At 40.2% G+C, this 25,396-nt stretch overlaps 1 protein-coding gene and 1 long non-coding RNA gene across 3 annotated transcripts in view; both read left to right on the plus strand.

Moving 5' to 3' along the window:
* LOC138983613 (uncharacterized) overlaps positions 1-25,390 on the plus strand; it is a 43,211-nt gene extending 17,821 nt beyond the window's left edge. The window contains exons 2-5 of one of the 2 annotated variants that reach the window (XM_070356887.1): positions 11,178-11,282; positions 21,980-22,088; positions 23,279-23,393; positions 24,884-25,390. In XM_070356887.1, coding sequence (XP_070212988.1) covers positions 11,195-11,282; positions 21,980-22,088; positions 23,279-23,393; positions 24,884-24,982 — 411 coding nt within the window. In that variant the 5' untranslated portion in view covers positions 11,178-11,194 and the 3' untranslated portion in view covers positions 24,983-25,390. The remainder of the gene's footprint in view (positions 1-11,177; positions 11,283-21,979; positions 22,089-23,278; positions 23,394-24,883) is intronic. The other variant, XM_070356888.1, reaches the window with a different exon arrangement.
* Positions 15,952-17,988, plus strand: LOC138983611 (uncharacterized). Its single transcript, XR_011461209.1, has 3 exons — positions 15,952-16,607; positions 17,356-17,448; positions 17,693-17,988. It is a non-coding gene; the product is annotated as an uncharacterized lncRNA (long non-coding RNA).
* Positions 25,391-25,396: the final 6 nt, after the last annotated feature.

The following is a 25,396-nucleotide window of genomic DNA, read 5'->3' on the forward strand; positions in this document are numbered from 1 at the left end:
AAACGATGATGATGATAATAATTAGTTTTAACGTCCTCTTAGAACCATTTGGCCTATCTTGGGACAGGTAGAGTTAATATGCTTTATGTGGGGACAAGACACTGGACAAACATGCAAACAGAGAACACATATGATCGTGTTATATATCTGGAGGTCCTGTTGCGATATTTCGAAATGGGGATGGAAGTAATGATTGTGCACACGGAATGTGGTTGGACTGGAGCGGTTTTGTAGGCTAATTTGCTTTTTATGTATGTAGAATATGTTTGCATGTGTGGCTGAATAAGTTACAAAAAAACAAAAAAAACAAAAAACAAAAAAAAGGAAAATATTGAAGCAACTTGCTAAAAAATATATCAGAATGGGGAACTTAAGTTCAGGTAGGAGGGCAGTATGTGCTTAAGCCTTGTTTGATCAATTGAGTATAGCTATGCTTTGTGTTTTAGACGCTTTAGTTGTTGGGCGTGGGAGGGGGGGGGGGGGGTAAGGGGTCGGTGGGAGAGAGGACTGAGGGGTGGGAAGGAGGAAAGGGGATAAGGTTTTCAGAACAGATGTCCTATTTCAGCCTTATATATTGAGAGACACAGGGTGTATGCTGGCTTCCATTGAAGCGTGCAATGTTTATCTAAAAACTCATGGGGTTTCAGTTTGTGTTCGTTGACAAGGGTGTGTAGGTTGCGGAAATCTTGTTGGAGTGATTGGCAGCGGTCAAAGAGGTGTAAAAAAGATAGCAACTGTCCACATTCACAGAGACGGGGAAAGAACTTGTAAGCGCATCCATCCGTGCGAATTCTGCGAAGTATTTTAAGGAGGGGGTTGGGGAGTGTAGGCCTGTTTTGTTTTGTTTGTCGGGGCAGAATAAGCCAACCATGGGCATTGCCTTCTGTTTTTAATTCTGTTTCCCAGTGACACCAGGCAACTTTGGCCATTTTGTGTTTTGCTTCCGTCTTTGTTAATTTTAGGTCATGAAATGCTGCTTGATCTGTGACAGCCTCTTTTGCTGCTCTGTCAGCCATATCATTGCCTCTGATCCCTGTGTGTGAGGGGATGTACAGAAGGGTCAATTCTGTCCCAGAGGCAATGATCTGGTGACAGAGGAACAATATTTCCGTCTGAAGCTCTTCCCGGTTTCTGGAACCATTTTGGAGAGCAGTCAGAGCTGATTTTGAGTCGGAGAGAATGACGACTCTTGTTGGGGGTCGAGGGAGGTCATTGACATAGTGGCATGCTCTTAAGATGGCGTACATTTCTGCAGTGAAAATGGACACATCCTTATTGAGTTTAAATTTTTTAGTTATTTTGAGGTCAGGAATGACAAAAGCACAGCCAGTTTGGTCATCATTTAGTTTTGAGCCGTCAGTAAATATCTGTAGGTGATCTTTGTAACTGTTTGAGATTATTTCTCTTACTAGTGATGAGACAAGTACAGGGTTATCTTTTTTTGTTACACCCAGATCATGATCAGGGATGATAATGGGAGATTCCATGAACCAAAAGGGGAAGGGGTGAATGGGAATGTGGGCCATCCTACCTGGGTTTACCCCACTTTCTTGAAATATCGGTTGAACATAGTCTGCTAGTGGGATCGTTGCTTCGTATATTGTGGGTGTTTTTCTTTTTAGGTTTTGGTAAGGGGCCGAGGTAATTGTGTCGAACTCAGCAGTGAGCTCTTCGTTCACAGCATTATCAACTGTACTGGCTCTTGATACGTACTGGGCCGACTTTAGTCTTCTTTCTTCATCGAGGGGCAGCCAGCCAGCCTCTTGATACACTAGTTTGTTTATGGAGTGTTTTGGGAGATCAAAGATGATTTTGAGTGCAGCCATTTCGGCTCTTTCCAATAGTTTTAGATTCGATTTTGATGCAGCAAAAAATGCTTCTTGACCATAGGTTAAACGGGATCTTATAATGGCTTTCGTAATGTGAAGCAGGCTGTCTTTATTTGAGGCCCAGGTCTCTCGTTTTAACACTTTGAGGAGACTAAGTGCTTTCTTGGCTTTGCCGACAAGGTTTTTGATGTGTGGCCCCCATGTTAGGTTCGGGGTGAAGGTAACGCCAAGGAATTTGACTTGGTTTTTAGGCTCCAGGGGTGTATTGTTGACGATAATGGTGGATTTTTCGTGTACCTTCTTTCTGGTGACAACCATGAATGTTGTCTTTTCGGCGGCGATTTCGAAGCCGTTTGTGTATAAATACTTGACTATGTTGTCTACTGCGTTTTGATATCTCTTCAGGTTAGTTCTGTGTTGAGTTTCTCCTGGTTTGTGATTTGACCACAGAGCCAGGTCGTCCGCATACAGTGAAATCACGGTTCCATCCGTCTTGACTTTGTGAATGTCATGCAGCATGATGCTAAACAATGTCGGGGCAATGACACTGCCCTGAGGGACTCCCATGTTAACTTTGTGTGCTGTGGATACATCTCTGCCTACTCGAACTTCTAGCGTCCTTTCGTTTATAAATTCCTTCACGAAGTTGTACAGTCTTCCTGATATGGCCCAAAGTCAGAATAGGTGTCCATTTTTGTGACATACAAAATCAATTTTAAAAATGAACATTTTCTTTGTTTTGAAAATAGAGATGTATTTTAGAGCATAAATACGCAAGGAACAGCTATGATTTAAGAAAACTCATGTTTGATCACTTCACAGATTCAGGTTTAAAAGTTTGCAGGAGTTCATAACTTCACACCGTCACAAAATTTAGACTTGTTAAATCATTGTTGCTACATGTATTGGGTCTGTTTTAGACATCTGAGCAAATTGCTACAGCAAATTACTTTGCATTTCAAGCAAGTTAAACTTGTTTTGGCCACGCATGATGCAGATGTGAACTCCATTAATGGGAAGTTCATAACTTCACATAATTTACTTTTATTGGTATAATAAATTTAATTTATACAGGCAGGAAACAATTTGTTTTGTTTTTTAATCTGAAAAAGGTGAGCTGGAACATGAAGGTAATTTTTGAAGATGAAGTGTGGAGAAGATTTTTTGGTTATCTGTATTATTTATAGAAATTAATATTGTCACAATTTTTTCACAGCAAATATTGGCATAAGTTATCATTAAATCTACAATTTTGCTGTTTTTTGTGCAAAATGTGCTTGAAAAGTACCATCAAAAGGATTTCAATACACCAAAATGTTTGTCTGACTCAAAGAGTTGGCAGAAACTGAAAGTTTTTTTAGAATGTCCTAGGAGTTCATAACTTCACACCGTGACATCACAAACTATGGCTAATTCAAACCAAAGTAAGAAAGTGCACATGTCATCTTATTTTCTCTCCAGCTACTCTTTGTAATCAACATACAACTAAGTAATAAAAGTAAAACATTTGTGAAAACAAACGATAACAAAAATCATAAAATGTGAGCGTGCGCATAACTTCACAAGAATTTTTGTTATGTTGGTCTCTATTACAGTTACTGTATAATATATTTGCAAAACAATGACAAACTGAGAACACAGAGTTATAGTATAGGCTAAAGCTGCACTTATATTACAAAATCAGATTTTAATTGCCAAAATAAAACAAATTGTTTGAAACTTGTGAAAGTTCATAACTTCACATCAATCACACATTTATACTAAAATAACTAACTAAAGTCTCTTGCAAATAATTCAAAACAACTTAATGATTTACTTAACCAAACTCAGTCATGAAAACTGTTACCGAAATCATTATTTAGTTAGTGTTTATGTCAGCTGACTGTGTGTTCATAACTTCACATCATTTATTTAACTGAAAAGCTACGTACTAAAATCTGCTGGTAAATTAAAATAAAAATGACATCAAACTGTAACAGCCTACTCTGGAGAAGAGCAGCACATCATTTGAGGTAGTGATTTAGTGTAGTAAATTAATTATTGTGTATAAATCATACTCATGGCATGTGTTCATAACTTCACACCGTGGGGCTGAGGGTCAGTTGATGTGAAGTTATGTACACCGTGCAGTCAACCCAGATTCATGCTGGAATTATCAAAATGTAATTTTGAGGGTTGATATTCAGAAAACTTCTTACAAAATGTCCAGATAAAGTCAAATGTACTCTTTTGCTATTAACAAGGCATTATTTTAAACACGCCCTTGAAAAATGAGCTTGAGTTATGTGAAGTTATGAACTTCATGACAAAACGGCTAAGTACTTCAGAAAGAAACAGTCAGCAGCCAGTAGATTCTTTTTGTGATGAAAATCATGGTACAGTGTAATTTGGAAACTGAAAATAGTCATTTTACATATATTTTGGGTTTTGACATGAGTTAGTAACTCTCACATAAAATAGTGCGCAAGACACAGAGAAAATGGCTAACTAAAGCAAACTGCTTGACTTTAGTGACAAAAATTGCTTAGTATCTAAATCTAATGTACTTTTATATGCAAAATTGCTGTTCCACTACAACCTTAACTTTCATGGCTAGCATTTAAGGACAAAAAACACTCTCAGTGGAGATAGTAGGAAAGTTCATAACTTTCTCACAAGAATTTTTTATTTCTCAATTACTCAAACACCAATGAATGAACTTGATGCAAACTTTCAGTGTGACTGCTGCTAGTGGATCCAAATGCATTACAAAGCTAGGTGTTCCCCAACCAGTCAATTTACTCTTTTTATAAGGCAAAAGGTTGGAAAGTTCATAACTCTTTTTTCACAAGAAAATCTGCACGTAAACTTCAAACTACTTTTGAACATGCAAAAACAAGTCAAACAACCCTTTTTATGTTTTATACCTCTGCAAAACATACTGTAAAATACTTTGTTACAAAAATATATCAGGTTTCAATCTTTAATTATTATTTAGAGCTGATCAGTGAACAAAAATGAAGTCTTACGGAAATAGTTATGAACTTTCTGTGAAATTTTGTCTCCCCATTTTCTGCAGGCTCACTGACAAAATTCAAAAACTTTGCTTTGTCAAAGGTACATTTGAGTTTTACTGGCTCAGTGAAAAGTCATTCATGACATTCTGTCCCATAAATATGACAGAGTAGACCATGTTTCAATATGCTGTAAGGTCATGTCACAAAAAATGGCCAAAATGTAGTGCTGCTGACTTCAGATAATGGCGACATTTTCATTAAAAACAACAACTGAGCACACAATGTTTCTCTAGGTGTGTACTTCATACTTTTTTTTACAAGTCTCATTAATCTTTACAAGGATTTTATTTTTCTTTGATGTACAAATCAGGTTAGAGCCAAGGTTGCACAGCTATTTCAGCTGTGGACACCATTTCAGACTTAAGGCCATATACCAATGTTTTTCAGTTTTTCCAATAGTTTGGTGTGCCAGACTGAATCGTAGGCGCGTTTAATGTCAAAGAAGGTGGCAAACATGGTTTTATTTCTTGCTCGAGTTTTTTTAATGTGGGCAGCTAGTTTAACAATGTTATCTGTACAGGACCTGGATTTTCTGAAGCCGGCCTGGCACGTTGGGATGATGCCATGTTTGTCTAAGTAGTGTTCCAGCCTATTCTTGATAATTCGTTCATAGATCTTACCAATATGGGGCGTGAGAGATATGGGCCTGTAACTAGATGCTAACTGCTTTGGTTTTCCGTCTTTTGGGATTGCTATCACCAGCGCTTCTTTCCACGCCTTAGGAATTGTGTTGCTTTCATAACAGGATTGGAAAAACTTTAGCAGTATGTCAAGGAGGCAGTCGGGGAACTGCTGTATCATTTTATATGAGATTGGATCTTTGCCAGTGGACTTGTTTCCAGTCTTTATGCTTTTTATTGCTTTCTTTAGTTCCTTTTTGGTAAGAGGATGATTTATTGGTAGGGTGTTATCTTCAGCTGGGTGGGTGTAAGTCTTTTGGTGTTCTTCTCTGTATTCCCGCCTGTCTGCTTCAAGGTGTTCAGTCTGACTGGCCCTGGCAAAAGTTGCAGCCAAAAGCTCAGCCTTTTCAAGGTTGTTTGTGGTGAGTTTATTGTCAACTATTAGAGGTTTTTCTGGGAGTTTATACCTGTGTTTGATTTTAGTTATCTTTTTCCAAATTTTTCCAGTATCCTGTGGGTTATTTACTTCCTCCTTTACAAACTGGTCCCAGTAATCTCTCTTGGCTTTAGCGACTGTGCGAGACATGAGACTTTTTGCTTCTCTCATTAACTCTTGATTAGCATCTGTTTCATTCTTCAGGAGGTCTGATGTAGCTCTGTTTCTTGCGTTTTTGGCCTGTTCACAGTCATCATTCCACCAGGGGTTTGGTTCTGTCTTTCTTTTATTTCTGTTGGTGGTGTTTGTTGGGATTGTTACATTAGCTTTTGATATGATGAATTCTCTAATGTTTTCATAAAATGTGTCTATGCTTTGTGATTCTAACTTGGTTATGTCGCAAGTAGAACATTCTTGTCTGAAGGTCGACCAGTTGGCTCTTTTATAATTAAATTTGGGGAGGCTTGTGTCCTCTGCTATACCGGGGTTTATGTTATGTAGTGTGAGTAGAATTGGCCTGTGGTCTGAGTGGAGTGTATCGGGAATGATCGTCCAGTCAGCTCTACTCGCTAGTTTTGTACTGACAAGGGTTATATCTATAGCTGTGGCTGACTGTTTGTTATTATCAGGAAGTCTAGTAGGGGAACCGTCATTTAACACAACCATGTCTGAGTCTATTATATGGTCTGCCAGATGACTGTGTGTGTTGTTGTTCTTGAGTTTGTCATCCCAAAGTGCGTGATGGTCATTGAAATCTCCAAGTACCACCCAGCTTTGTGTGTCACTTTTGAGTTCCCTGATCCATTTTGTATATTCTTCTCGACAACCTGTGGGGTAATATACATTCACAATGTGTGCCTTGCCGCTCCCTTCCATCGTGATCTCAATTGAGCATGTTGAGCCATGAGCGCCAACGGTGGGTGCGGGAGACATGGTCTGTTGATAGTGAATATCTAGTTTGATATAGATGGCTACATCTGTTTTATTTCTTTTCCCATTTGGGTCTGTAACTGGTGGGTAATAATACCCATCTATTTGTGGGAGTTTGTATTTTGGGACAGTTAAGGACTGTAGGGCTAAAATATCTGGTTGTCTTACACTTAAGAACTGTGTGAGGTAATTAAGGGTGGTGTTAATACTTCTGCAGTTCCATTGTAATATGCTTAAGTTTCTTTTTAGTTTTAGAGATTGCGGATTTTGTTTTGCCCTACACGTTGAGGTAGCCATGAGGAAAACAAGAAACAGAGGAATCACAAAAGACATGTATTTCTGTGTTTTTACTTTGAACATATCCATTATAGATTTTGCATTGCCTTGCCAAGGCCAACAATTTCAGTATCTGTAAGGTCTCTGACACCTAGTGTGGTGAGTGTGAGGAGAGCGGGGCTTGGTTGTTTAATTGACACATTCTTGCCGGTTAGATTTCTGTATACCTTGGACATGCATTCCAGGAGGTAACCGGGGTTTTGTTTGAACTGGGCATCGACAATTACAGTCATCACTTGCCCCAGAAAACACTGCAACCCCTGGTCTTCTCTTTCAGGACTTGCCTGTCTAGTGCGTATTTTCTCCATAGCAAGAGTGGCCAGTTCCAGCTCTGCTTGGTTTCTTTTCATTTTGTCCTGTTCAATGGCCAGGGAGATTTGCTGGCCAATGCTGGCTTCAATTTTTGTCAGAACCTTCTGTGCGATTTCATCTTCTTGCTTTTGAGCTATTTTGTGTTTTGCGGCTGTGAGGCGCGCCTTTTGTTTTAGGACTTCTGCTTTGTCTTTAGTGATTTTTTTGTGGAGAGCCTGCGGCCGTTCGTCAGGTAGAGCCTGTGTGTTTTGGATGGTAGCTGTGGGTTTATAGGAAAGGCGACGTCTAGGGGCTGGTCTTGGATGAGAATCCCGTTTGTTGGCTGCTTCCCCTAGTGATTTGGGTTTTGCAATGAATGCAAATGTGGGTTTGAGGGACTCTTCCCTTCTGTAGAAGGCATCATGTATTATAGGGGGGTCAATTTCGGCATGCTTGGCCATCAGTTTAGTTTCATTTTCTGTTAGAAGTTCGTTTTTGGCTCTTCTCAAAGCTTCTGAGAAGGGAAGGTAAGAGCAGGCCCTGATTTTGTTTGCACGTTGTCTGAGTCTGTACTCGGGGCACCCTAGGTATGCCGCTGAGTGATCCCCGAGACAGTTAATGCAATGTTTTGGGTTGGTGCAAGTGCTGACAGGGTGGCCGTCCTTAGACCCACATCTGGGACAGACTTGGGCTTTGGATCGGCACTGGTCTTTTGAATGTCCGAACCGGTTGCACCTGACACAGCGCCTCACAGGAGCCACAAAAGGAGTGACGCGAAACTCCTGGTTCTCGAGGCGGACTGTGTCAGGCAACACGGCCGTCAGGAAGGTCAGCCTTACTGCCGCTGAAGGGGAGCCATCCTTGTTGGTAAGGCGCCGGGCAACCTTTACCAGCCCAGTATGACCCCCATCAGCTGTGACGGTGACGAACTCCATGTGTAGAATGTCATCGTTGGTGTGTGACCGATCAACACCTTTGATCACTCCTTCTGTAGTTGGGACGGGGATGGAACATTTAATGGGGATCCCGTTTAGAGTCTTCAAGTTTGCGAGCTGTTGTTGTTGTTTAGAACCGTGGCAGCCTATCAGCCACTTGTTTTGGGGTAACGGACGAATTAGCAGGACTTCCCCTACGACATGCTTTATCTGTTTGTTTCTTCCCAAACCGAGGCCACTGAAGGTTGCAGGGCCTGTTTTGAGGTCCTCAAGGATGCAAGGGAATTGGAGAAACACTGGTTTTGTTTGATCCGGTTTGTTTATGTTGCCAGTCTGATGATGGCCTTTCTTTTGTTTGTTTGTTTTGGATTGGGCGTAACCGCCTTCGGTTTTCTGAGCAGAGGGCTTTTGGGAAGAATGTGTCTTGTTTGTCTTGTCCGACAGTTCCGGTTCGGCTGTCTTTTGTTTACGCAAGCGAGCTTTGCGTTTGCGGGCTGTGTGAAAAACCTCATTGTCCGTTGTCTCTGAGGTAGAGTCCGACGGACAATGAGGCTGATCTGAACAGACGCTCTCAGTGCGTGCTCGCTTGCAGGGTGAGCGTGATTGGGTGATTGGGGAGTCAAAATACCCTTGCGGGTATCCTCTGTCCAGGTTTGGTAGGGAGGACAGCCTCCCGCGGTTCAGGGTGTTGCATTCAATGAGAAGCGCTGCACCCGTGTTCTTTGTTTTTTTCCCCTTATCAGAGGCGTCTGATGTGGGGTTCACTTTGCTCGCGCCGTGCCCCGTGGGGTCTTCGCTCCGTGCCGGAGGCGCCGGACACGGTTTGCTACTATCTGGGTGATTGCCACATCCGCTACCCTTTGTTCCCTCGCCAGAAGCGTCTGGTTTGGGAGCATCAGGTTGAGTAATCACCATCCCTCCCGGTGATGCGGGAGGACCAGCTTCAGCCATGCGCCTGGCAGAGCATGCGCCTAGCAGAGCGGAACGAAACAGAACAATAGACAAGAGTTGGGTGCGCTACACCCCCTTCTTCTGACCTAAACACAAGTTACAAAGCGGAGACAGTCGTGAGGAAAAAACATGTACACGTAAATGTAGACGAGGAAATGAGAAAACAAAATAACAAAACAATGACAAAGTGAAGGAAATAAAGGGACGTCTGATAAAGGATACTGGACTAAATCAAGCAATAACTACAACAAATAACAACAACAGGAGTGAGGCCTGACCACACGGGCACGGCTTCAGAGAGAGGATAGAAAGGTTCTAGCTTGGCTTACTGACTTTAGCTTCCAGGCGTTGTTCCACTCCGTGAGATTCCCGAATACAACACCACATCCACAAACAAACACAAATATTCCAAGGGAAATCAGACGGAATCCGGGCACACTGAGGAACAGCACCAGTAAACAGTGTTTAGGTTTTGGGTGAATCACCACGGGCACAAGGAACGGGCGATCAACGTGAACAAGACAAACAGGAAAAATGCACTTGCGTTCCGCGGCGAACGGGGGGTCCAGGAAACACAGAGTCAATATCTCCAGGATCACACAAACACCACAGAAACACAACAACTACACTACAGCACAGTGACACAGAGGACCAACATCCACATGAAACACAGACACTGTAGCAAAACTGCTGATGACTCTTTCCGCTTTCAGCAAACACAGGGCAGCTGGACGACGGTCAGAGGGTAAGTCACGGTTGGTTACGTTCTGGAGCAGGTTAGAGCAGGTGTGTAGAGCTCGGTGTCGCTGAGCAGACTGCAAGAAAACGAGTGCAGAAAACGCAATGAAAGCGAAAGCGCCCGAGTCGCACACTTATTTCCCTGTCAAGTAGGTTTAATTTGTACACATTAGAAAAAAAAGTAAAAAAAATAAAAAAAAAGTGATTGCCTACGTACCTTCCTACCCTATTTTTTTTGGCTATGTTACCATAACCACACCTATTATTTTTTTTTGGCCTCATGCATGTATCGCGAATATATATGCCAGATGATTCTGATAGTGATAGCCATGTGCCCTGGAAAGTCAGAAGCAGTGTCTAGTCATGAGGCCTCTTATTATTATTATTTTAAATCTCTGTGATGCCTTTGTATTTATCTTCTTTTTCCTAAGCAACGCAACCAGCCAGTGTCGATTCACTAGAGCCTGTTAGTGTTACTTCCACCATTGTCCTCAGTCCTCCTCCTGCTAGGTCCTCCTCCTCCTCTCTCTCACTTCTCACTCTCTCTCTCTCTCTCTCACTTCTCCCTCCCTCTCTCTCACTTCTCACTCTCTCTCTCTCTCCCTCCCTCTCTCTCTCTCCCTCCCTCTCTCTCTCTCTCTCTCCCTCTCTCTCTCCCTCTCTCTCTCTCTCTCCCTCTCTCTCCCTCCCTCTCTCTCTCTCTCTTGCTCTCTCTATCTCTCTCTCCTCTATTAATCTCTCTCTCCTCTCTCTCTCTCTCTCTCTCTCCCTCCCTCTCTCTCTCTCTCTCTCCCCCTCTCTCTCTCTCTCTCTCTCTCTCTCTCCCCCTCTCTCTCTCTCTCTCTCTCTCTCCCTCTCTCTCTCTCCCTCTCTCTCTCTCTCTCTCTCTCTCTCTCTCTCTCTCTCTCTCTCTCTCTCTCTCTCTCTCTCTCTCTCTCTCTCTCTCTCTCTCATTACAAGTTATCTTTTAATTGTGTATTGTATGTTCCTCCAACAGTAGCCTATAATTACTATTTAGTTGATGTGATACAGTTCAATCCTTTCTGTGCCAACAGATGCGTGGAACAACTAGATGAGTGGAACGGGAACAAGCAGAGGGGAGGCTGAAGAGGGAGGGGAGCTGGGGGCTACTGCTGCGCCAGATCTACCTGAACGACCCAGTAATTAGGAATAAAACCCATGTGCACAGAAAGCAAATTAGAATCTTAGGCCAAAAAAAAAATAGTCTGTTTACGGTATCCCGACCAACCCTATTTTTTCGCGCGACCCTAGACTTTTTTTTGGCATTTGGGAATTATTTTTTTTTAAATTAAAAAAAAAAAAAAGTCTTTGTTTTTTAGCAAATTAACTTAACCCTTTCGCTGCCAATCAAAACTTACTTATGTGCATTCCTGATTGCCAGGGAATTTTGGAGTTCGGGGTGTAATAATTCACAAAAAATTCTAGCTCCAAACTGGCAGTAGGTAGGTAAGTAAAACCTATGTTATTTTTAAAGGAAATTGAACCAAGAATCTGTTTTTAGTGTCTAAACATGGAAATAATAATTAGTTTGGCTTATAATGATGTTTAAATATGAACTTTTGAAAAATCAGTCCGGCGCATCTTCCGGTGCCTGTGGATCAAACACAGGTGGCTGTTTTGCTTGCTCCAAGAAATGATCATAATCACTGTCATCTACCTGTTTCCAACGAATCGTCCGAAAAAAGATCTCCCCCTTCCCCTGTCAGTATCCATAATCTTTTGCACCACCTGTAGCGTCAGTCCGTCTTTGTTTTTCCCTACTAGAGCCCGGTCGACTGTCACCGTTAGCCATTTTGACGAGTCGAGCTTTCTCTCCCCTTTCCTGCCTGCCAAGGCCGAAAATAGCCTTCAGACGCAAAACCGCGTCACCATTTATGTTTATTCATGAGAATGAGGTATCCTACCAAGCCATTGGCTGCTATTTGTGTGTCAGCAGTGACGTAGCATTTCTGGAAAATCCCGGAACGGAGAAGACGGGTTTACCCGTCCTAAGGCGCTGCGGCTGCACACCCCGGCGAAACGGTCAAGAATAATTCTAGAACCATTCAAGAAACGTTCATGAATATTCATGAATATATATTCTAGAAGTTTCTTGAATTATTCATAAAGATTAAATGAGAATTCTTGAATTTTAACTAGAATATTTCGATGTTTTGGTAAGGAATATTCTTGAAAAAGGACTTGAATAATTCTAGAATATTCTTGCCCACTTGAAGAATATTCCTAACATTATTCTAGAATATTCCTGACAATATTCTAGAATATTCCTAACAATATTCTAGAATGACACTAACATTATTCTAGAATATTCCTAACATTATTCTAGAATATTCCTAACATTATTCTAGAATATTCTTAACACTATTCTAGAATAATTCAAGAAAGTTCAAGAATATTCATGAATTTATATTCAAGAAGTTTCTTGAATTATTCATAAAGATTAAATGAGAATTCTTGAATCTTAACATTTTTCTGGAATATTCTTGAATCCTGTTAACTTAAAGTATATTCTTGAACATGTCTTAAGTATTCTAGAATATTCAAAACTAGGTTGAAGTTCTACTTCTAGTATACTCTCAACACAATTTTCAGAATGATCTTGGAATATTCTGTGCTGGCATTTAAGAATAAATCCATTAAGAATATATTCTTCATACAAATCAGAATGATAGTACAATTATCTAATGACTAATAACAGAACAAGAATATTTTAAGTGATTTTTTCCTCCATCAATACTTGATACAGCAGACAAAACAAGATTTCATTCAATACTTTATCACATGTAATTTAACTACTCGAAGGATGATAAATCGGTGATGGTTATTCATTTGGCGAAGAACCTTTCCACTGGTCACACCGGGTGCAGTCTGAATACTGGAGCCGATGCTTTGCAGGTTGCGGATGCCCTGTAAAGTGCAATGAAAATACAATTTTAAATGTCTAAATGTTTCTTTGTTGTGCTTTTTTTCATCATGCTTAAAGAGTCAACAATATGGTCAGGAATCTGTCAAGGTGTCCAAATGCAAAATTCCTGTTCTGGATACTTTTATTACTATGTATTTTGTTCCGTTTTAAAATGACTACAAAATAAACAATACAGTTATGAAGTATTCTTCATGCAGATTCTATCCACACCAAATGTATGACAGTATGTATCAGTCGCCTGGATGCTGAGAACATTAACTGTTCAAGAAATGATGGTTACAAAATCGAAAAATGTTTTGTGAATTTTGTCAAATCAAGGGTTCCATGTCAATGTTTTTATCAAATAAGTCACCATTCATAAAAGTATTTAAACAACTAAATGATAACTTTAGTTAGCTTCATTTCCAGAAATGCCATCCAGAGAGTTTTTGGGGACTGACATGCAACGGGCCAGGAATGAAAGAAATTACAGTATTTAACTAATTTAATTTTCAAAGAGACTTTTTGTTGCGATTCCAAGCCATTTTTTTCTTCAGTTTAGGAATAATTCATTCATCATGTTTTGTGCTTTCATTTAATTATCCCAAATTTTGTTGTGACAAAGGTTTAAATCAATAAATGTTGATTGCCTTCACTTAATTACCTGAGTAAATCTCTTCTTGCATCACTATTCCCATGGCCTTGACTCAGGCTTGCATGAGCACCTCTTGAAGCTCTTGAAAAGACTAATGCACTCTCTGACAAGATGTTCATGGGTTAATGGTTTGCAGCTTGTTGCCTTTTGCAGACCTGTTTACCCTCCCGGATTGTCCGGAATCATTACGGATTTGGGGTCTAAATTCCGGTATTACGGAAATCTACCGAAAATTCCGGAAATTGCGGTCGAGAGAACCTTTTCCGTGCGTGAAAATTCGAAGTCGAAATTGTGGTAGTCACCAGGACTGTGATTTCAAGGCTGACCGAAACAGCCTCATTTTCTGGGCATGTGCACAGCAAGGTATTTGTTGGATTCCGCGGTTTTGAGATTGACATTGGTCCGAAGGGTAATATAGGATCTCTGTGGGGACGAAATGCCAACCAAAAAAGCGAAAGTTGTACAGAAATATCGGCAAAACTATTAAGTCAAGTGGCTGTGTCTGGTGAAGGTTTAAGAAGAGCGAACCACATTCATTTTGGTGATCGACTTGAGATCAGTGCAACAACAAAGCTAAGTCAGTTAGAATACGAGTCACGTCGCGGCACGTGTCCCGAGGTTAGACGCAGTACACAAATGATGGAAACAAACAAAAACACGAAATTATGTTTGGCAAAACATGAGCCTGCTTCGCATCGAGTTTATTTGACCTAGGTCTCTACTTCCACAGAATCTCCCAGACCTGCGAACCGATCTCTCACTACGGTCAGTCGCGCCAGAGACATACTGATGTAGGTCTATGGTCGCGCTCATCAGTGACTTGCGCTGTTGCTGAAATTCAAGTCTTTCTGAGTCTAAAACTGATCTCCATTAATATTTCTCCAATATAGCAAAGATCACAGTTCTTTGAATCGAAAAACTTACAACAACATTTTTAAATGAAATAAACGAATCGGTCCTCTAAAATTAAAAGTAGCTTCTGGAGAGAGTTATTATGACTAGTTTTAATGCAGGATGTCTGATGTGACAGAATGTAAGGTGGTTTTGTTCACATGCATCTTGACTGTAAATAGTCCAAGGGCGGAGTAGGGGGGGGGGGGGGGGGTATGTTACAGGGGTTCCGGGCCCCCCCCCCCCCCTTGCTGTCAAAAAAGCAACAAAAAACACACAAATTCAGTCTGTGGAGAAAAAAAAACATTTTCTGTCTGTGAAATTTTTGTTGTTGTCGGGAGCAGATATCAATGAAGATAAATTGCCATTATTTAATACTAACTTTATAAGAAATAATGAGTGGCTGCTGACACCAGTTTATCATGTTTAAAATCAAGGATAAGCCACAAATTGTTAATAAAATAGATAAAAATTCTTCAGCCAGACCCCCCAACCCCTGGACCCCAGGTTGTACCCCCCCCCCCCCCCTCTAACTCTCTTGCTCCGCCCCTGAATACTGTTTTTTTTTGTTTTGTTTTTTTAGATAAAGTAAACTTGTCTTTGTTAACTTGCATATATATCAGGTGTCTTGTGTTGTGTGTTTGTGGTGTGTGTGATCGAGCTTCTGTGTGTGTACTGTTAAACATGGTTAACAATTTTGTACGGAGGCTACTTGTTTTGCATGGTAGCGCGCGAATTAACGTGTCGTTTCATCGTTTTCAAGCTGGTTTATGGTTGATAAAAAAATTACTCAAAGATGCCTCAAATTACGGAAAAGTACCAGTTGCATTCCTGATTTTCATTTGAGGGGGTAAACAGGTCTGCTTTTGATGCAGCATCTGTAAAAATGAGAAGTGATCAAATTAGAACAACCATTATATATATAATTATAAATGCTCAAGTTTGAATATATATATTTATATTTACTAATAAGGGGTAAATACTGAACTGTTTACAAATAATACTAATAGTAATCATCTTTGTTCATGCAGGAATTTCTATAAGTATAAATATATGTTCCTGACCAAACCCAGTCTCCTGTAAAGTCTTGTAATTGACTAGCTAATACTCAGAAGACAATTATTTGAAAAAAATAAAACAATTTAGTGCCGGCTTGCTGATTGACACTTGACTATTAGTATCACTGTCAGACACATATATATTACAATCAATGAATGATACATGTGCAAATTACACTTACAGTTACACAGAGACTGAAAAGAATAGGTTTGAAAGGGCTTGAGTAAAAAGTCATGCAATCCTACCAAAACAAATGATAGTTCAAAATAAACAAATCCCACAGGTCTAACTCAACTGATTTCACTTAAAATCTTGCAAACAAGAGAGAAAGCATTTAATTGTTATTCACTTATTGTAAAAAAAATAAAAAATAAAAACCTAAACCTAGATCCTAGATATATATATATCTATATGTCACCTAAAACAAACAACAATATCAAACATAAAAGAATTTTTATAAAATTAAAACACCTACCTTTGTTTTTCCTGAGAAAATCAGGCTACAGCTTGTTGCCACTCAAGTGAGATCGCTGCTCTTAGTTTCACCCATGGTGCTTTCAGTTTCACTCATCTGTTATTTTTGTGTCTGGCACCTCCAAGTTCAAACTCTTGTTTGGGATGAAGAATACAGCATTTCTTCATGCCTAACAAGTTGACAAATCGGTGGCATGCCATTTTTTCAGATAAATGGAGATTACAAAATCTTTCTCAGTTCTAACAACGTGCTTCCAAAGAATTTGGCGCCTGGTTTCTTAGCTTCCGGTGCCAGAGTTTGTCCACCGGAGTTACTTCCCTTAAAAGCAAAATGGCGACGCTCTGTAAATACACCATGAGGAAAGGGGACTCTTTTGAACGAACTGCTGCAGCTAGAAACCTTTTCTCTGTTGTCTTTGTTGAAGCACTTTTGCATCAAAGCAAAACAACATTGATCCATGCATCATTTCCATGAACTCAGTAAGTATGTTTTGTTTTTGCTTGTTTTATTCAACACGTGGTACAGATGTAAACATGTGTGTCACTGTGTGACTGTGAAATCGAAACCAGCCTTCAATTTTAAAAGTTTCTTCTTCGATCTGACACATGAGAAATGGCAGATGTATAAAACTTAACTACATTTTAAGCAAAAGTACTGTTTAATCATGTGATGATTTGATTGTTGGGTTTAACGGCCGCCTTTCTGTGTCAGTGTGTCATTGTGTCGTCTGTTTGCAAACAGAAAGTCTGCCGTGATTTGCGTTCTGCTGGCACTGTTGGACAGAATAAACGAAACCTGTTGGTTTCAAAGTATAAATTATAGACTGTAACTTCTGCTGAATTTGTTTGAGGTTTGGAACTCACAGATTTGGTATAAATTTGCCGCTAGCAAACTGACTGGTTTGGTCAAAATTAAAAACAGGTTTCTGAAAATGAAATTGAAAAAAGTGCTTCAAATTGTAAACATGCCTGTGGGTATTTACAACAATGACGATTATAACAAATATTCCGAAAGTGTATTGATAGAATTATGTACATTTATGTAAAAAGGTAACATTAACCATTGCATCAAAATTGGTTTGATTGATTGATTGAATGACATTAATGACAAGCAATACGTTTGTAAGTTTTCTGTTCACATTCACTCTAGTTATGATGATGATCTTTGGAATGTCTTATGTTTGAGTTTATTCTTTGTTAAAACCTTTTTTTGTTTCTTATTTACTAGGTCCAGGAAAGAGGGGTGAAGAAGATATCTGGATGAATTCTCACTGGAAGTACCATGAAGCACATCATAAATAAAATATCACTGGAGGAAAAAGTAAGAGTCCTGTCAACGAACTGTGAAAGTAATTAATCAGCCAGTGAATGAATTAAATCAATTAATGGGCAAAACGTCTCAGAGAAAAATGGCTTATTTCAGATGAAAATGTGTTTTCATCAATAATATACCATATTTACATACCAAAAAGAACACACTGCGGACATTTAACTCTTCATTTTTGTTCCTTTTTCCAAGTTTTTGAATGAATGATTTTTTGTAAACTGTAGGCATTGTGTTTCAGGCTTTACAGGACACAATGTTGCAAAGCTTCAAGCTGATACTGAGCCTTCTTTTGAATCAAATCCACCATGCCCTGCCACAGACTGACAGTGAAGTTGGCCAAGGGAATCATCCAACAAGGGATGCTGGTGACAGTGACCTTTCCTGGAGAAGCGGTACCGCATCCATGCAGTTCCAGTAGTTCAGAAAAGTGATGACAAATGTTGAAGACACATTCTGCTTGTGAACATTGTTAGCCCAAGATCGACTTGTCATCTATTTCACTTCTTTGTGACAATATAACATTTGAAGAATGAACCAAGTGTTTGTTTGGCTTTATTTTGTAGCATAATTCGAATGTGTAGCAAACACAACCAAAACTATAAGTGGAGAACACAAAATTAAATTAAAAGTGTTTTAAAAATAAGGGATCACAGTTCTTGAACTTTGAAGAAGAATGTTCTTGAATAAGATCATTCTTGAAAAAAAATATTCTAGAACATTGTTGCTGTTCTTGAATTTTGTTCAATATTCTAGAATATTCTACAAGCCAAAAAATTCTAGAATAATGCCAGTTGAAAAATTCTAGAACATTCTAGAACATTCTAGAATATTCTTGAATAAAAAAAAGTTCTTGAACAACGTTTCGCCGGGGCAAGCGCATGACGGGTATACCCGTCATAAGGCAGTCAAGTGGTTAAAAATATGTTTTTTGGGGAAAAAACAAAATCCCGACCTACCGACCCTATTTTTTTTGCCTATGGTACTGTAAACAGACTATTTTTTTGTGTGGCCTTAATCAAATGAGGCAGAGCGCTATTTTAAGATCTGAGAAACAAATGGAAGTAAGCGCACTAGAATGTATGCATGGAAGTCCCACTTCCTCTAGCTTGTACTACTAGTATTATAGTACAGCTGTGGTTGTACATTGCATAATATCGTCAGTGGCCTTCGAAGACCTCGTATCTTCAAAATCATAGTTCTGAGATAATGAGTGTTTTAAAAATCAAATTCCTCTTCACCAGATCAAAACGTGTAGATACGAGGTTTTCACTTTTTTGTTTTGAACTTTTTTGTTTTGAATTTAAGGAACAATTACGAGGATTTTCAACAGACTCGCAGGGATTCAAACAGACAATACGAGGTTTTCCCGCTAATGTCGCTAATGTCTCAACACCCAACGGCAATACGAGGTTTTTAAAATCAGGGGAAAAAGACCTTTGCAAAATAGATATCATAGAGTTACAAGCTTTTCACAGATGATAGGAAAAAAATCAAGGGACGGAACCATGCAAAAATCCGAAAATCGGGAAAATGTAAGTTACGAGGTCTTCGAAGGCCACTGACGATATGTATGTCCTGTGCATTTAGAGCGCTTACTTCCCTTTGTTTTTCACTGTTTCAGATCCCAAACTGATACTAGTGATAGAATTTTGATGACTATATCTGTATGTTTTACTTTCATTGTAATGATTAATCAGATGATAAAATAATGATTTGAAACATTGAAATGTGATTTTACGGAAAGAGGAGCTCGATCTAGATCAGAAGGAAAGTATCACTAATAAAATGCCAATAATGGCAATATACATTTTATTTCTTAAATACCATAATCTGCTGACTGCTTGTTTTTATTTGTCTGTATGTATGGTACAGTGTTATTGTTGTGCCCCCCCCGCGGGTTAGGGGGAAGAATTTACCGGATGCTCCCCAGCATGTCCTAAGAGGCGACTAACGGATTCTGTTTCTCCTTTTACCCTTGTTAAGTGTTTCTTGTATAGAATATAGTCCATGTTTGTAAAGATTTTAGTCAAGCAGTATGTAAGAAATGTTAAGTCCTTTGGCTTTGTACTGGAAACTTGCATTCTCCCAGTAAGGTCATATATATTGTACTACGTTGCAAGCCCCTGGAGCAATTTTTTGATTAGTGCTTTTGTGAACAAGAAACAATTAACAAGTGGCTCTATCTCATCTCCCCCCTTTCCCCGTCGCGATATAACCTTGAATGGTTGAAAACGACGTTAAACACCAAACAAAAAAAAAGGTATTGTTGTGCCGCTTTCAAGGTATATGTCCCCCAAAGCTTTAATCGGATCAAACATATTTATTTTGATGATGTCTGATAGAAAAGACCCAAAAATACTGTACCCATGTTTTTATGACTTCAGAAGACGACCGTGTTTGACAAGACAGCACTACAGTTTTGACCTTTAATTGGGTCCTCATGGATGACGTAAATGCATGATGAGAAAAAAACAGTAAAAAGAAGAAGACAGACAATAGTAGTATTAGTTCAGAAAGCAGAATAACGGCTACATACTGAGAAACGGACAGGGGGAACTGTTAGTGAAATGAATAAATCCAAAAACAAAGATACGGCCAACGCTCCAAAATTCAGAATCAAAAAACAAGAAAGGTAGGTTGTTGGAACATTTGTTATTGACAAAACAATACGTTACATTCACAAATATATCGACCCAACGGTCTTTAAAGTGCACACACAAACAATGAGTAACAACAACTTAGCTTGATCGAATGTTTCGGCCGCTTGTTGGGAAAGTCCCAGGCGAATCTATATATATATACGACTAGTGTCTGTCTGTCTGTCTGTCTGTCTGTTCGCAATGCACGGCCAAAGTTCTCGGTGGATCTTTTTCAAATTTGGACACCGTATTCAGCTACACCCCGGACACAACCTCATCGATGAGATATTTCAACACGTGCTCTCAGCGCGCAGCGCTGTGCGCGCTGAACCGATTTTTTTTGTTTTTGTTTTGTTGTTGTCGGGATCCACTACCAGTAACTCTTCCTTATCTTCTCCAGTGTTTTCAGCCGCGATTATCTCTCTTCCTCGGTGTGGCGTCAATCCATATTCCCATTACTACGTTACTATTTTTAGAAGGTCACTGCACGTTACTATTTTTAGAAGGTCTCCAGTGTTTGCGTGTTTATCTCCTTTCCTTCGTCGCCGGCGTACACCCGGCAAAGCCGGTGTACACCCGGCAAAGCCGGGTCCCAGGCACAGCCTGGTATTTGGCTCTACTTCTTCCCGGCGAAGCCGGTACCCGGCGAAGCGGGTAATCATCTAGTTTAATATTATATATATCAAGCGTTTCGCTTGGGACTTTCCCAACAAGCGGCCGAAACATTGGATCAAGCTAAGTTCTTGTTACTCATTGTTTGTGTGTGCACTTTGAAGACCGTTGGGTCGATATACAGGGTGGCCCAGAAAATGCGCCTTATTTTCTTTTTACATTTAGTCAAGTTTTGACTAAATGTTTTAACATAGAGGGGGAATCGAGACGAGGGTCGTGGTGTATGTGTGTGTCTGTCTGTGCGTGTGTGTGTGTGTAGAGCGATTCAGACCAAACTACTGGACCGATCTTTATGAAATTTTACATGAGAGTTCCTGGGAATGATATCCCCGGACGTTTTTTTCTTTTTTTCGATAAATACCTTTGATGACGTCATATCCGGCTTTTTGTAAAAGTTGAGGCGGCACTGTCACACCCTCATTTTTCAATCAAATTGATTGAAATTTTGGCCAAGCAATCTTCGACGAAGGCCGGACTTCGGTATTGCATTTCAGCTTGGTGGCTTAAAAATTAATTAATGACTTTGGTCATTAAAAATCTGAAAATTGTAAAAAAAAAAAATTTGTTTATAAAACGATCCAAATTTACGTTCATCTTATTCTTCATCATTTTCTGATTCCAAAAACATATAAATATATTATATTTGGATTAAAAACAAGCTCTGAAAATTAAAAATATAAAAATTATGATCAAAATTAAATTTTCGAAATCAATTTAAAAACACTTTCATCTTATTCCTTGTCGGTTCCTGATTCCAAAAACATATAGATATGATATGTTTGGATTAAAAACACGCTCAGAAAGTTAAAATGAAGAGAGGTACAGAAAGGCGTGCTATCCTTCTCAGCGCAACTACTACCCCGCTCTTCTTGTCAATTTCACTGCCTTCGCCACGAGCGGTGGACTGACGATGCTACGAGTATACGGTCTTGCTGAAAAATTGCATTGCGTTCAGTTTCATTCTGTGAGTTCGACAGCTTGACTAAATGTTGTATTTTCGCCGTACGCGACTTGTTTTATCTCATTTTTGACTGCGAAGAGAGATTTAGATAATGTCTTCACTAAACAATAGCAGAATTGTGGGAAATTATGTCCCTGTACTTGTATTTGTGAATGTAACGTATTGTTTTGTCAAAAACAAACGTTCCAAAATCTACCTTTCTTGTTTTTTGATTCTTTATAAGTGAAATGGTGTTATAATCTTTCTGCAACAGATGTGATAGTGGAGGAGAAGTCAGGTAAAGGAGACTGCACGCTCCGCTACCAGTATGCAGCAGAAAAGGGCGACCGGATCAGCTTCACTTTCGAAGATACTGACCAAGGGTAGGTATCATTTAGAATTTCCGTTTTCATGTTAACTAAACATTTGCAGTATTTTATCAGTTAAGACATGCGAAAAAATAGTGTGCCATGCAAAATTTCAATGAAACTCTAGATTTTTCTGCTTCTGGTTTTTTTCTCAGTAACTTGTGGACATTTACTTCCATAGTAGTAAGATCCTCTACCAGCTACTTTAGCTACCACCCAACACCCCCCCCTCCCCACCTTTTCTCTCTCTCTCTCTCTCTCTCTCTCTCTCTCTCTCTCTCTCTCTCTCTCTCTCTCTTTAAACCGGCACGGTTGGCCTAGTGGTAAGGCGTCCGCCCCGTGATCGGGAGGTCGTGGGTTCGAACCCCGGCCTAAGACTTTAAAATTGGCAATCTAGTGGCTGCTCCGCCTGGCGTCTGGCATTATGAGGTTAGTGCTAGGACTGGTTGGTCCGGTGTCAGAATAATGTGACTGGGTGAGACATGAAGCCTGTGCTGCGACTTCTGTCTTGTGTGTGGCGCACGTTATATGTCAAAGCAGCACCACCCTGATATGGCCCTTCGTGGTCGGCTGGGCGTTAAACAAACAAACAAACAAATCTCTCTCTCTCTCTCTCTCTCTCTCTCTCTCTCTCTCTCTCTCTCTCTCTCTCTCTCTCTCTCTCTCTCTCTCTCTCTCTCTCCCTCTCTCTCTCTCCCTCTCTCTCTCCCTCTCTCTCTCTCTCTCTCTCTCTCTCTCTCTCTCTCTCTCTCTCTCTCCCTCTCTCTCTCTCTCTCTCTCTCTCTCTCTTGGACTGGCACTGGGCTTTTTTTAGTCTGTTGAAGGTTATAAATCAGGTCGATGTATGTATTTACTACATTGGGTAAAGAGATCACTCAGTTGGTAGCGCGCTCGCTTTGAAACTGGTTAGTTACTGTTTCCGTTGGTATGGGTTATTAAAGCCCAGGATTCAGCCAGGTAATTATAATTATGTCAAAAGCTTTTTGCAAACTTTCGCATCTTAACACCTTTAAATTATGTGCAGCCGTGCGTATAGTAAAGATATCAAGTTCCCACAAAAGTCTCAGGGCTTAGAAAACATGTACACATGCAGGGAGAAAAAAAAATGGGTAGCGTCATACCCTCAGGAAGAAAGTAATCCAAATTTACATGAGGGTAACCTTACTGGGTTATATTATAAACTTGAACATCTTTGTGATTTTCAGGATCTTTCATATTTTGTTTACGGTGAAGAGATTCGACTCAGAGAGAGTGGTGATTTCGCAGCGATCCAAACCCATTCCAAAAACAATCAAGGATGAGATTGTCATCAAAAGTCAGGTAATTTTGCAGCTTTTGTGACAACAGGACAACATTGAAATAATTGTGACCACCCATGACTGGTCTGTTGTGTATCCCCGAAAAAAAGAATTGTTTTGCTCTTTCTTTTTTCTTTTCAGAAGCAAAAATAATGTACCGCTGTTCACTTGTGTGGTTCAGTGGAGGGATAAATTGTGACCCTCCACCACGGAATGAGTCGCATGTCACCTTTGCATGATTTTCATATTTTTACATTTTCCTAAAGAGTTTTTTATGCTCTATCCAGTGGTGAAAACCGTTTTAGAAAAGAGCGAAAACGGTTTGAGTTATACGCCTGTGACTAAGGTGACCCTCACACTGTTACAAGACACTCCCCGGACTTTTATTTGCCTAGCGCAGAACCGCGCGAGGTGACATGCGACTCAATTCGTGGTGGAGTGTCTCAATTTGGCATTAGTATCTGGTCTGTTTGCAGAGAGAAACAGAACTTAATTGCTGAATGATAGTTGCAAAGAACTGCACCCTCATTTAGTTGTTGTTGAATTGATGTAAGTAAGAAATTGCTCTTAGTCTTATTCTAAAGAGGGACAACAATAAGTGAGACCTATACGTGCAGATCAAGTTTCCAGGCACATGAAAGAATGAGAAGCGTGGACAAGATTTTGTTTGTGTACTTCTTCTTCTGCGTTCCCGTTGAGAGCGTTTGTGTACAAGTTTGAATGGTGTTTTTTCGAAGAACGGAGTTGCCTAGTGGATAAGACATCGACCTCCTAATTGGAAGGTCGTGAGTTCAAATCCCGGCCGCAGCTGCCTGGTGGGATAAGGGTGGAGATTTTTCCGAACTCACATGTCAACATAGTGGTAAGGTGTCCGCCCCGTGATCGGGAGGTCGTGGGTTCGAACCCCGGCCGGGTCATACCTAAGACTTTAAAATTGGCAATCTAGTGGCTGCTCCGCCTGGCGTCTGGCATTATGGGGTTAGTGCTAGGACTGGTTGGTCAGGTGTCAGAATAATGTGACTGGGTGAGACATGAAGCCTGTGCTGCGACTTCTGTCTTGTGTGTGGCGCACGTTATATGTCAAAGAAGCACCGCCCTCATATGGCCCTTTGTGGTCGGCTGGACGTTAAACAAACAAACAAACAAAAAACAGGTCAACATATGTGCAGACCTGCTTGTGCCTTAACCCCCTTCGTGTGTACACGCCACCACAAGACCAAGTGCGCACGGAAAAGATCCTGTAATCCATGTCAGAGTTCGGTGGGTTATAAAAACACAAAATACCCAGCATGCCTCCCTGAAAGCAGCGTATGGCTGCCTGAATGGCGGGGTAAAAACGGTCATACACGTTAAAACCCACTCATGAAAAAAACATGAGTGAACGTGGGAGTTTCAGCCCATGGAAGAAGTAGAAGAAGAAGAAGAAGAAGAATGTGTTAGACTGTTACATGAACTGATTTTTTTTCCTCCTCTTATTTCATGGACTGATTTTCTGTTCTGATTTTTCTTCAGGATCTGGGTGTGAAGAAGAGAATGTATGTGGTGAAACTGAAGAAGAAAACAGACTTCAACCTGGACATCTTCTTCCGACCAGACAGTCCCCCTGTATGAATCTCTGCTCGGAGTGGTTGGAATGAATCAGTGTGTGTGGGGTGTGTGTGAAAAAAAGAGATGATGGAGCTCTGTAAAGCCAGGCAGCGGAACATGGTCCTTCAGAAATGTTTGCTTCTACAGTGGAACCCCCATTTGAAGTCCTCAACAATATCTTAGAAAATTATATCTTCAAGGAGGGAGTCTTTAAATGGGAGTAAATTTACAGAGGTTTTGAATTAAAAGTCTGAAAAAACAGGGTCATAATTATAAGGGAGGGAGTCTTAAATTAGGGGGTCTTAACAGGGGGTTCCACTGTACAAGGATCAAAGCAAGCAAACCTTTGAAATTAAAGACAGAAGGTCCGCAGCTTCAGGTCTATCTCTTTTGCAATAAAGTGGAGTCGGGTGGAGTTGTGTGTGTGTTGTGTACGCG

This window comes from Littorina saxatilis, linkage group LG13 (assembly GCF_037325665.1).
Source record: "Littorina saxatilis isolate snail1 linkage group LG13, US_GU_Lsax_2.0, whole genome shotgun sequence".
Lineage (NCBI taxonomy): Eukaryota > Metazoa > Mollusca > Gastropoda > Littorinimorpha > Littorinidae > Littorina > Littorina saxatilis.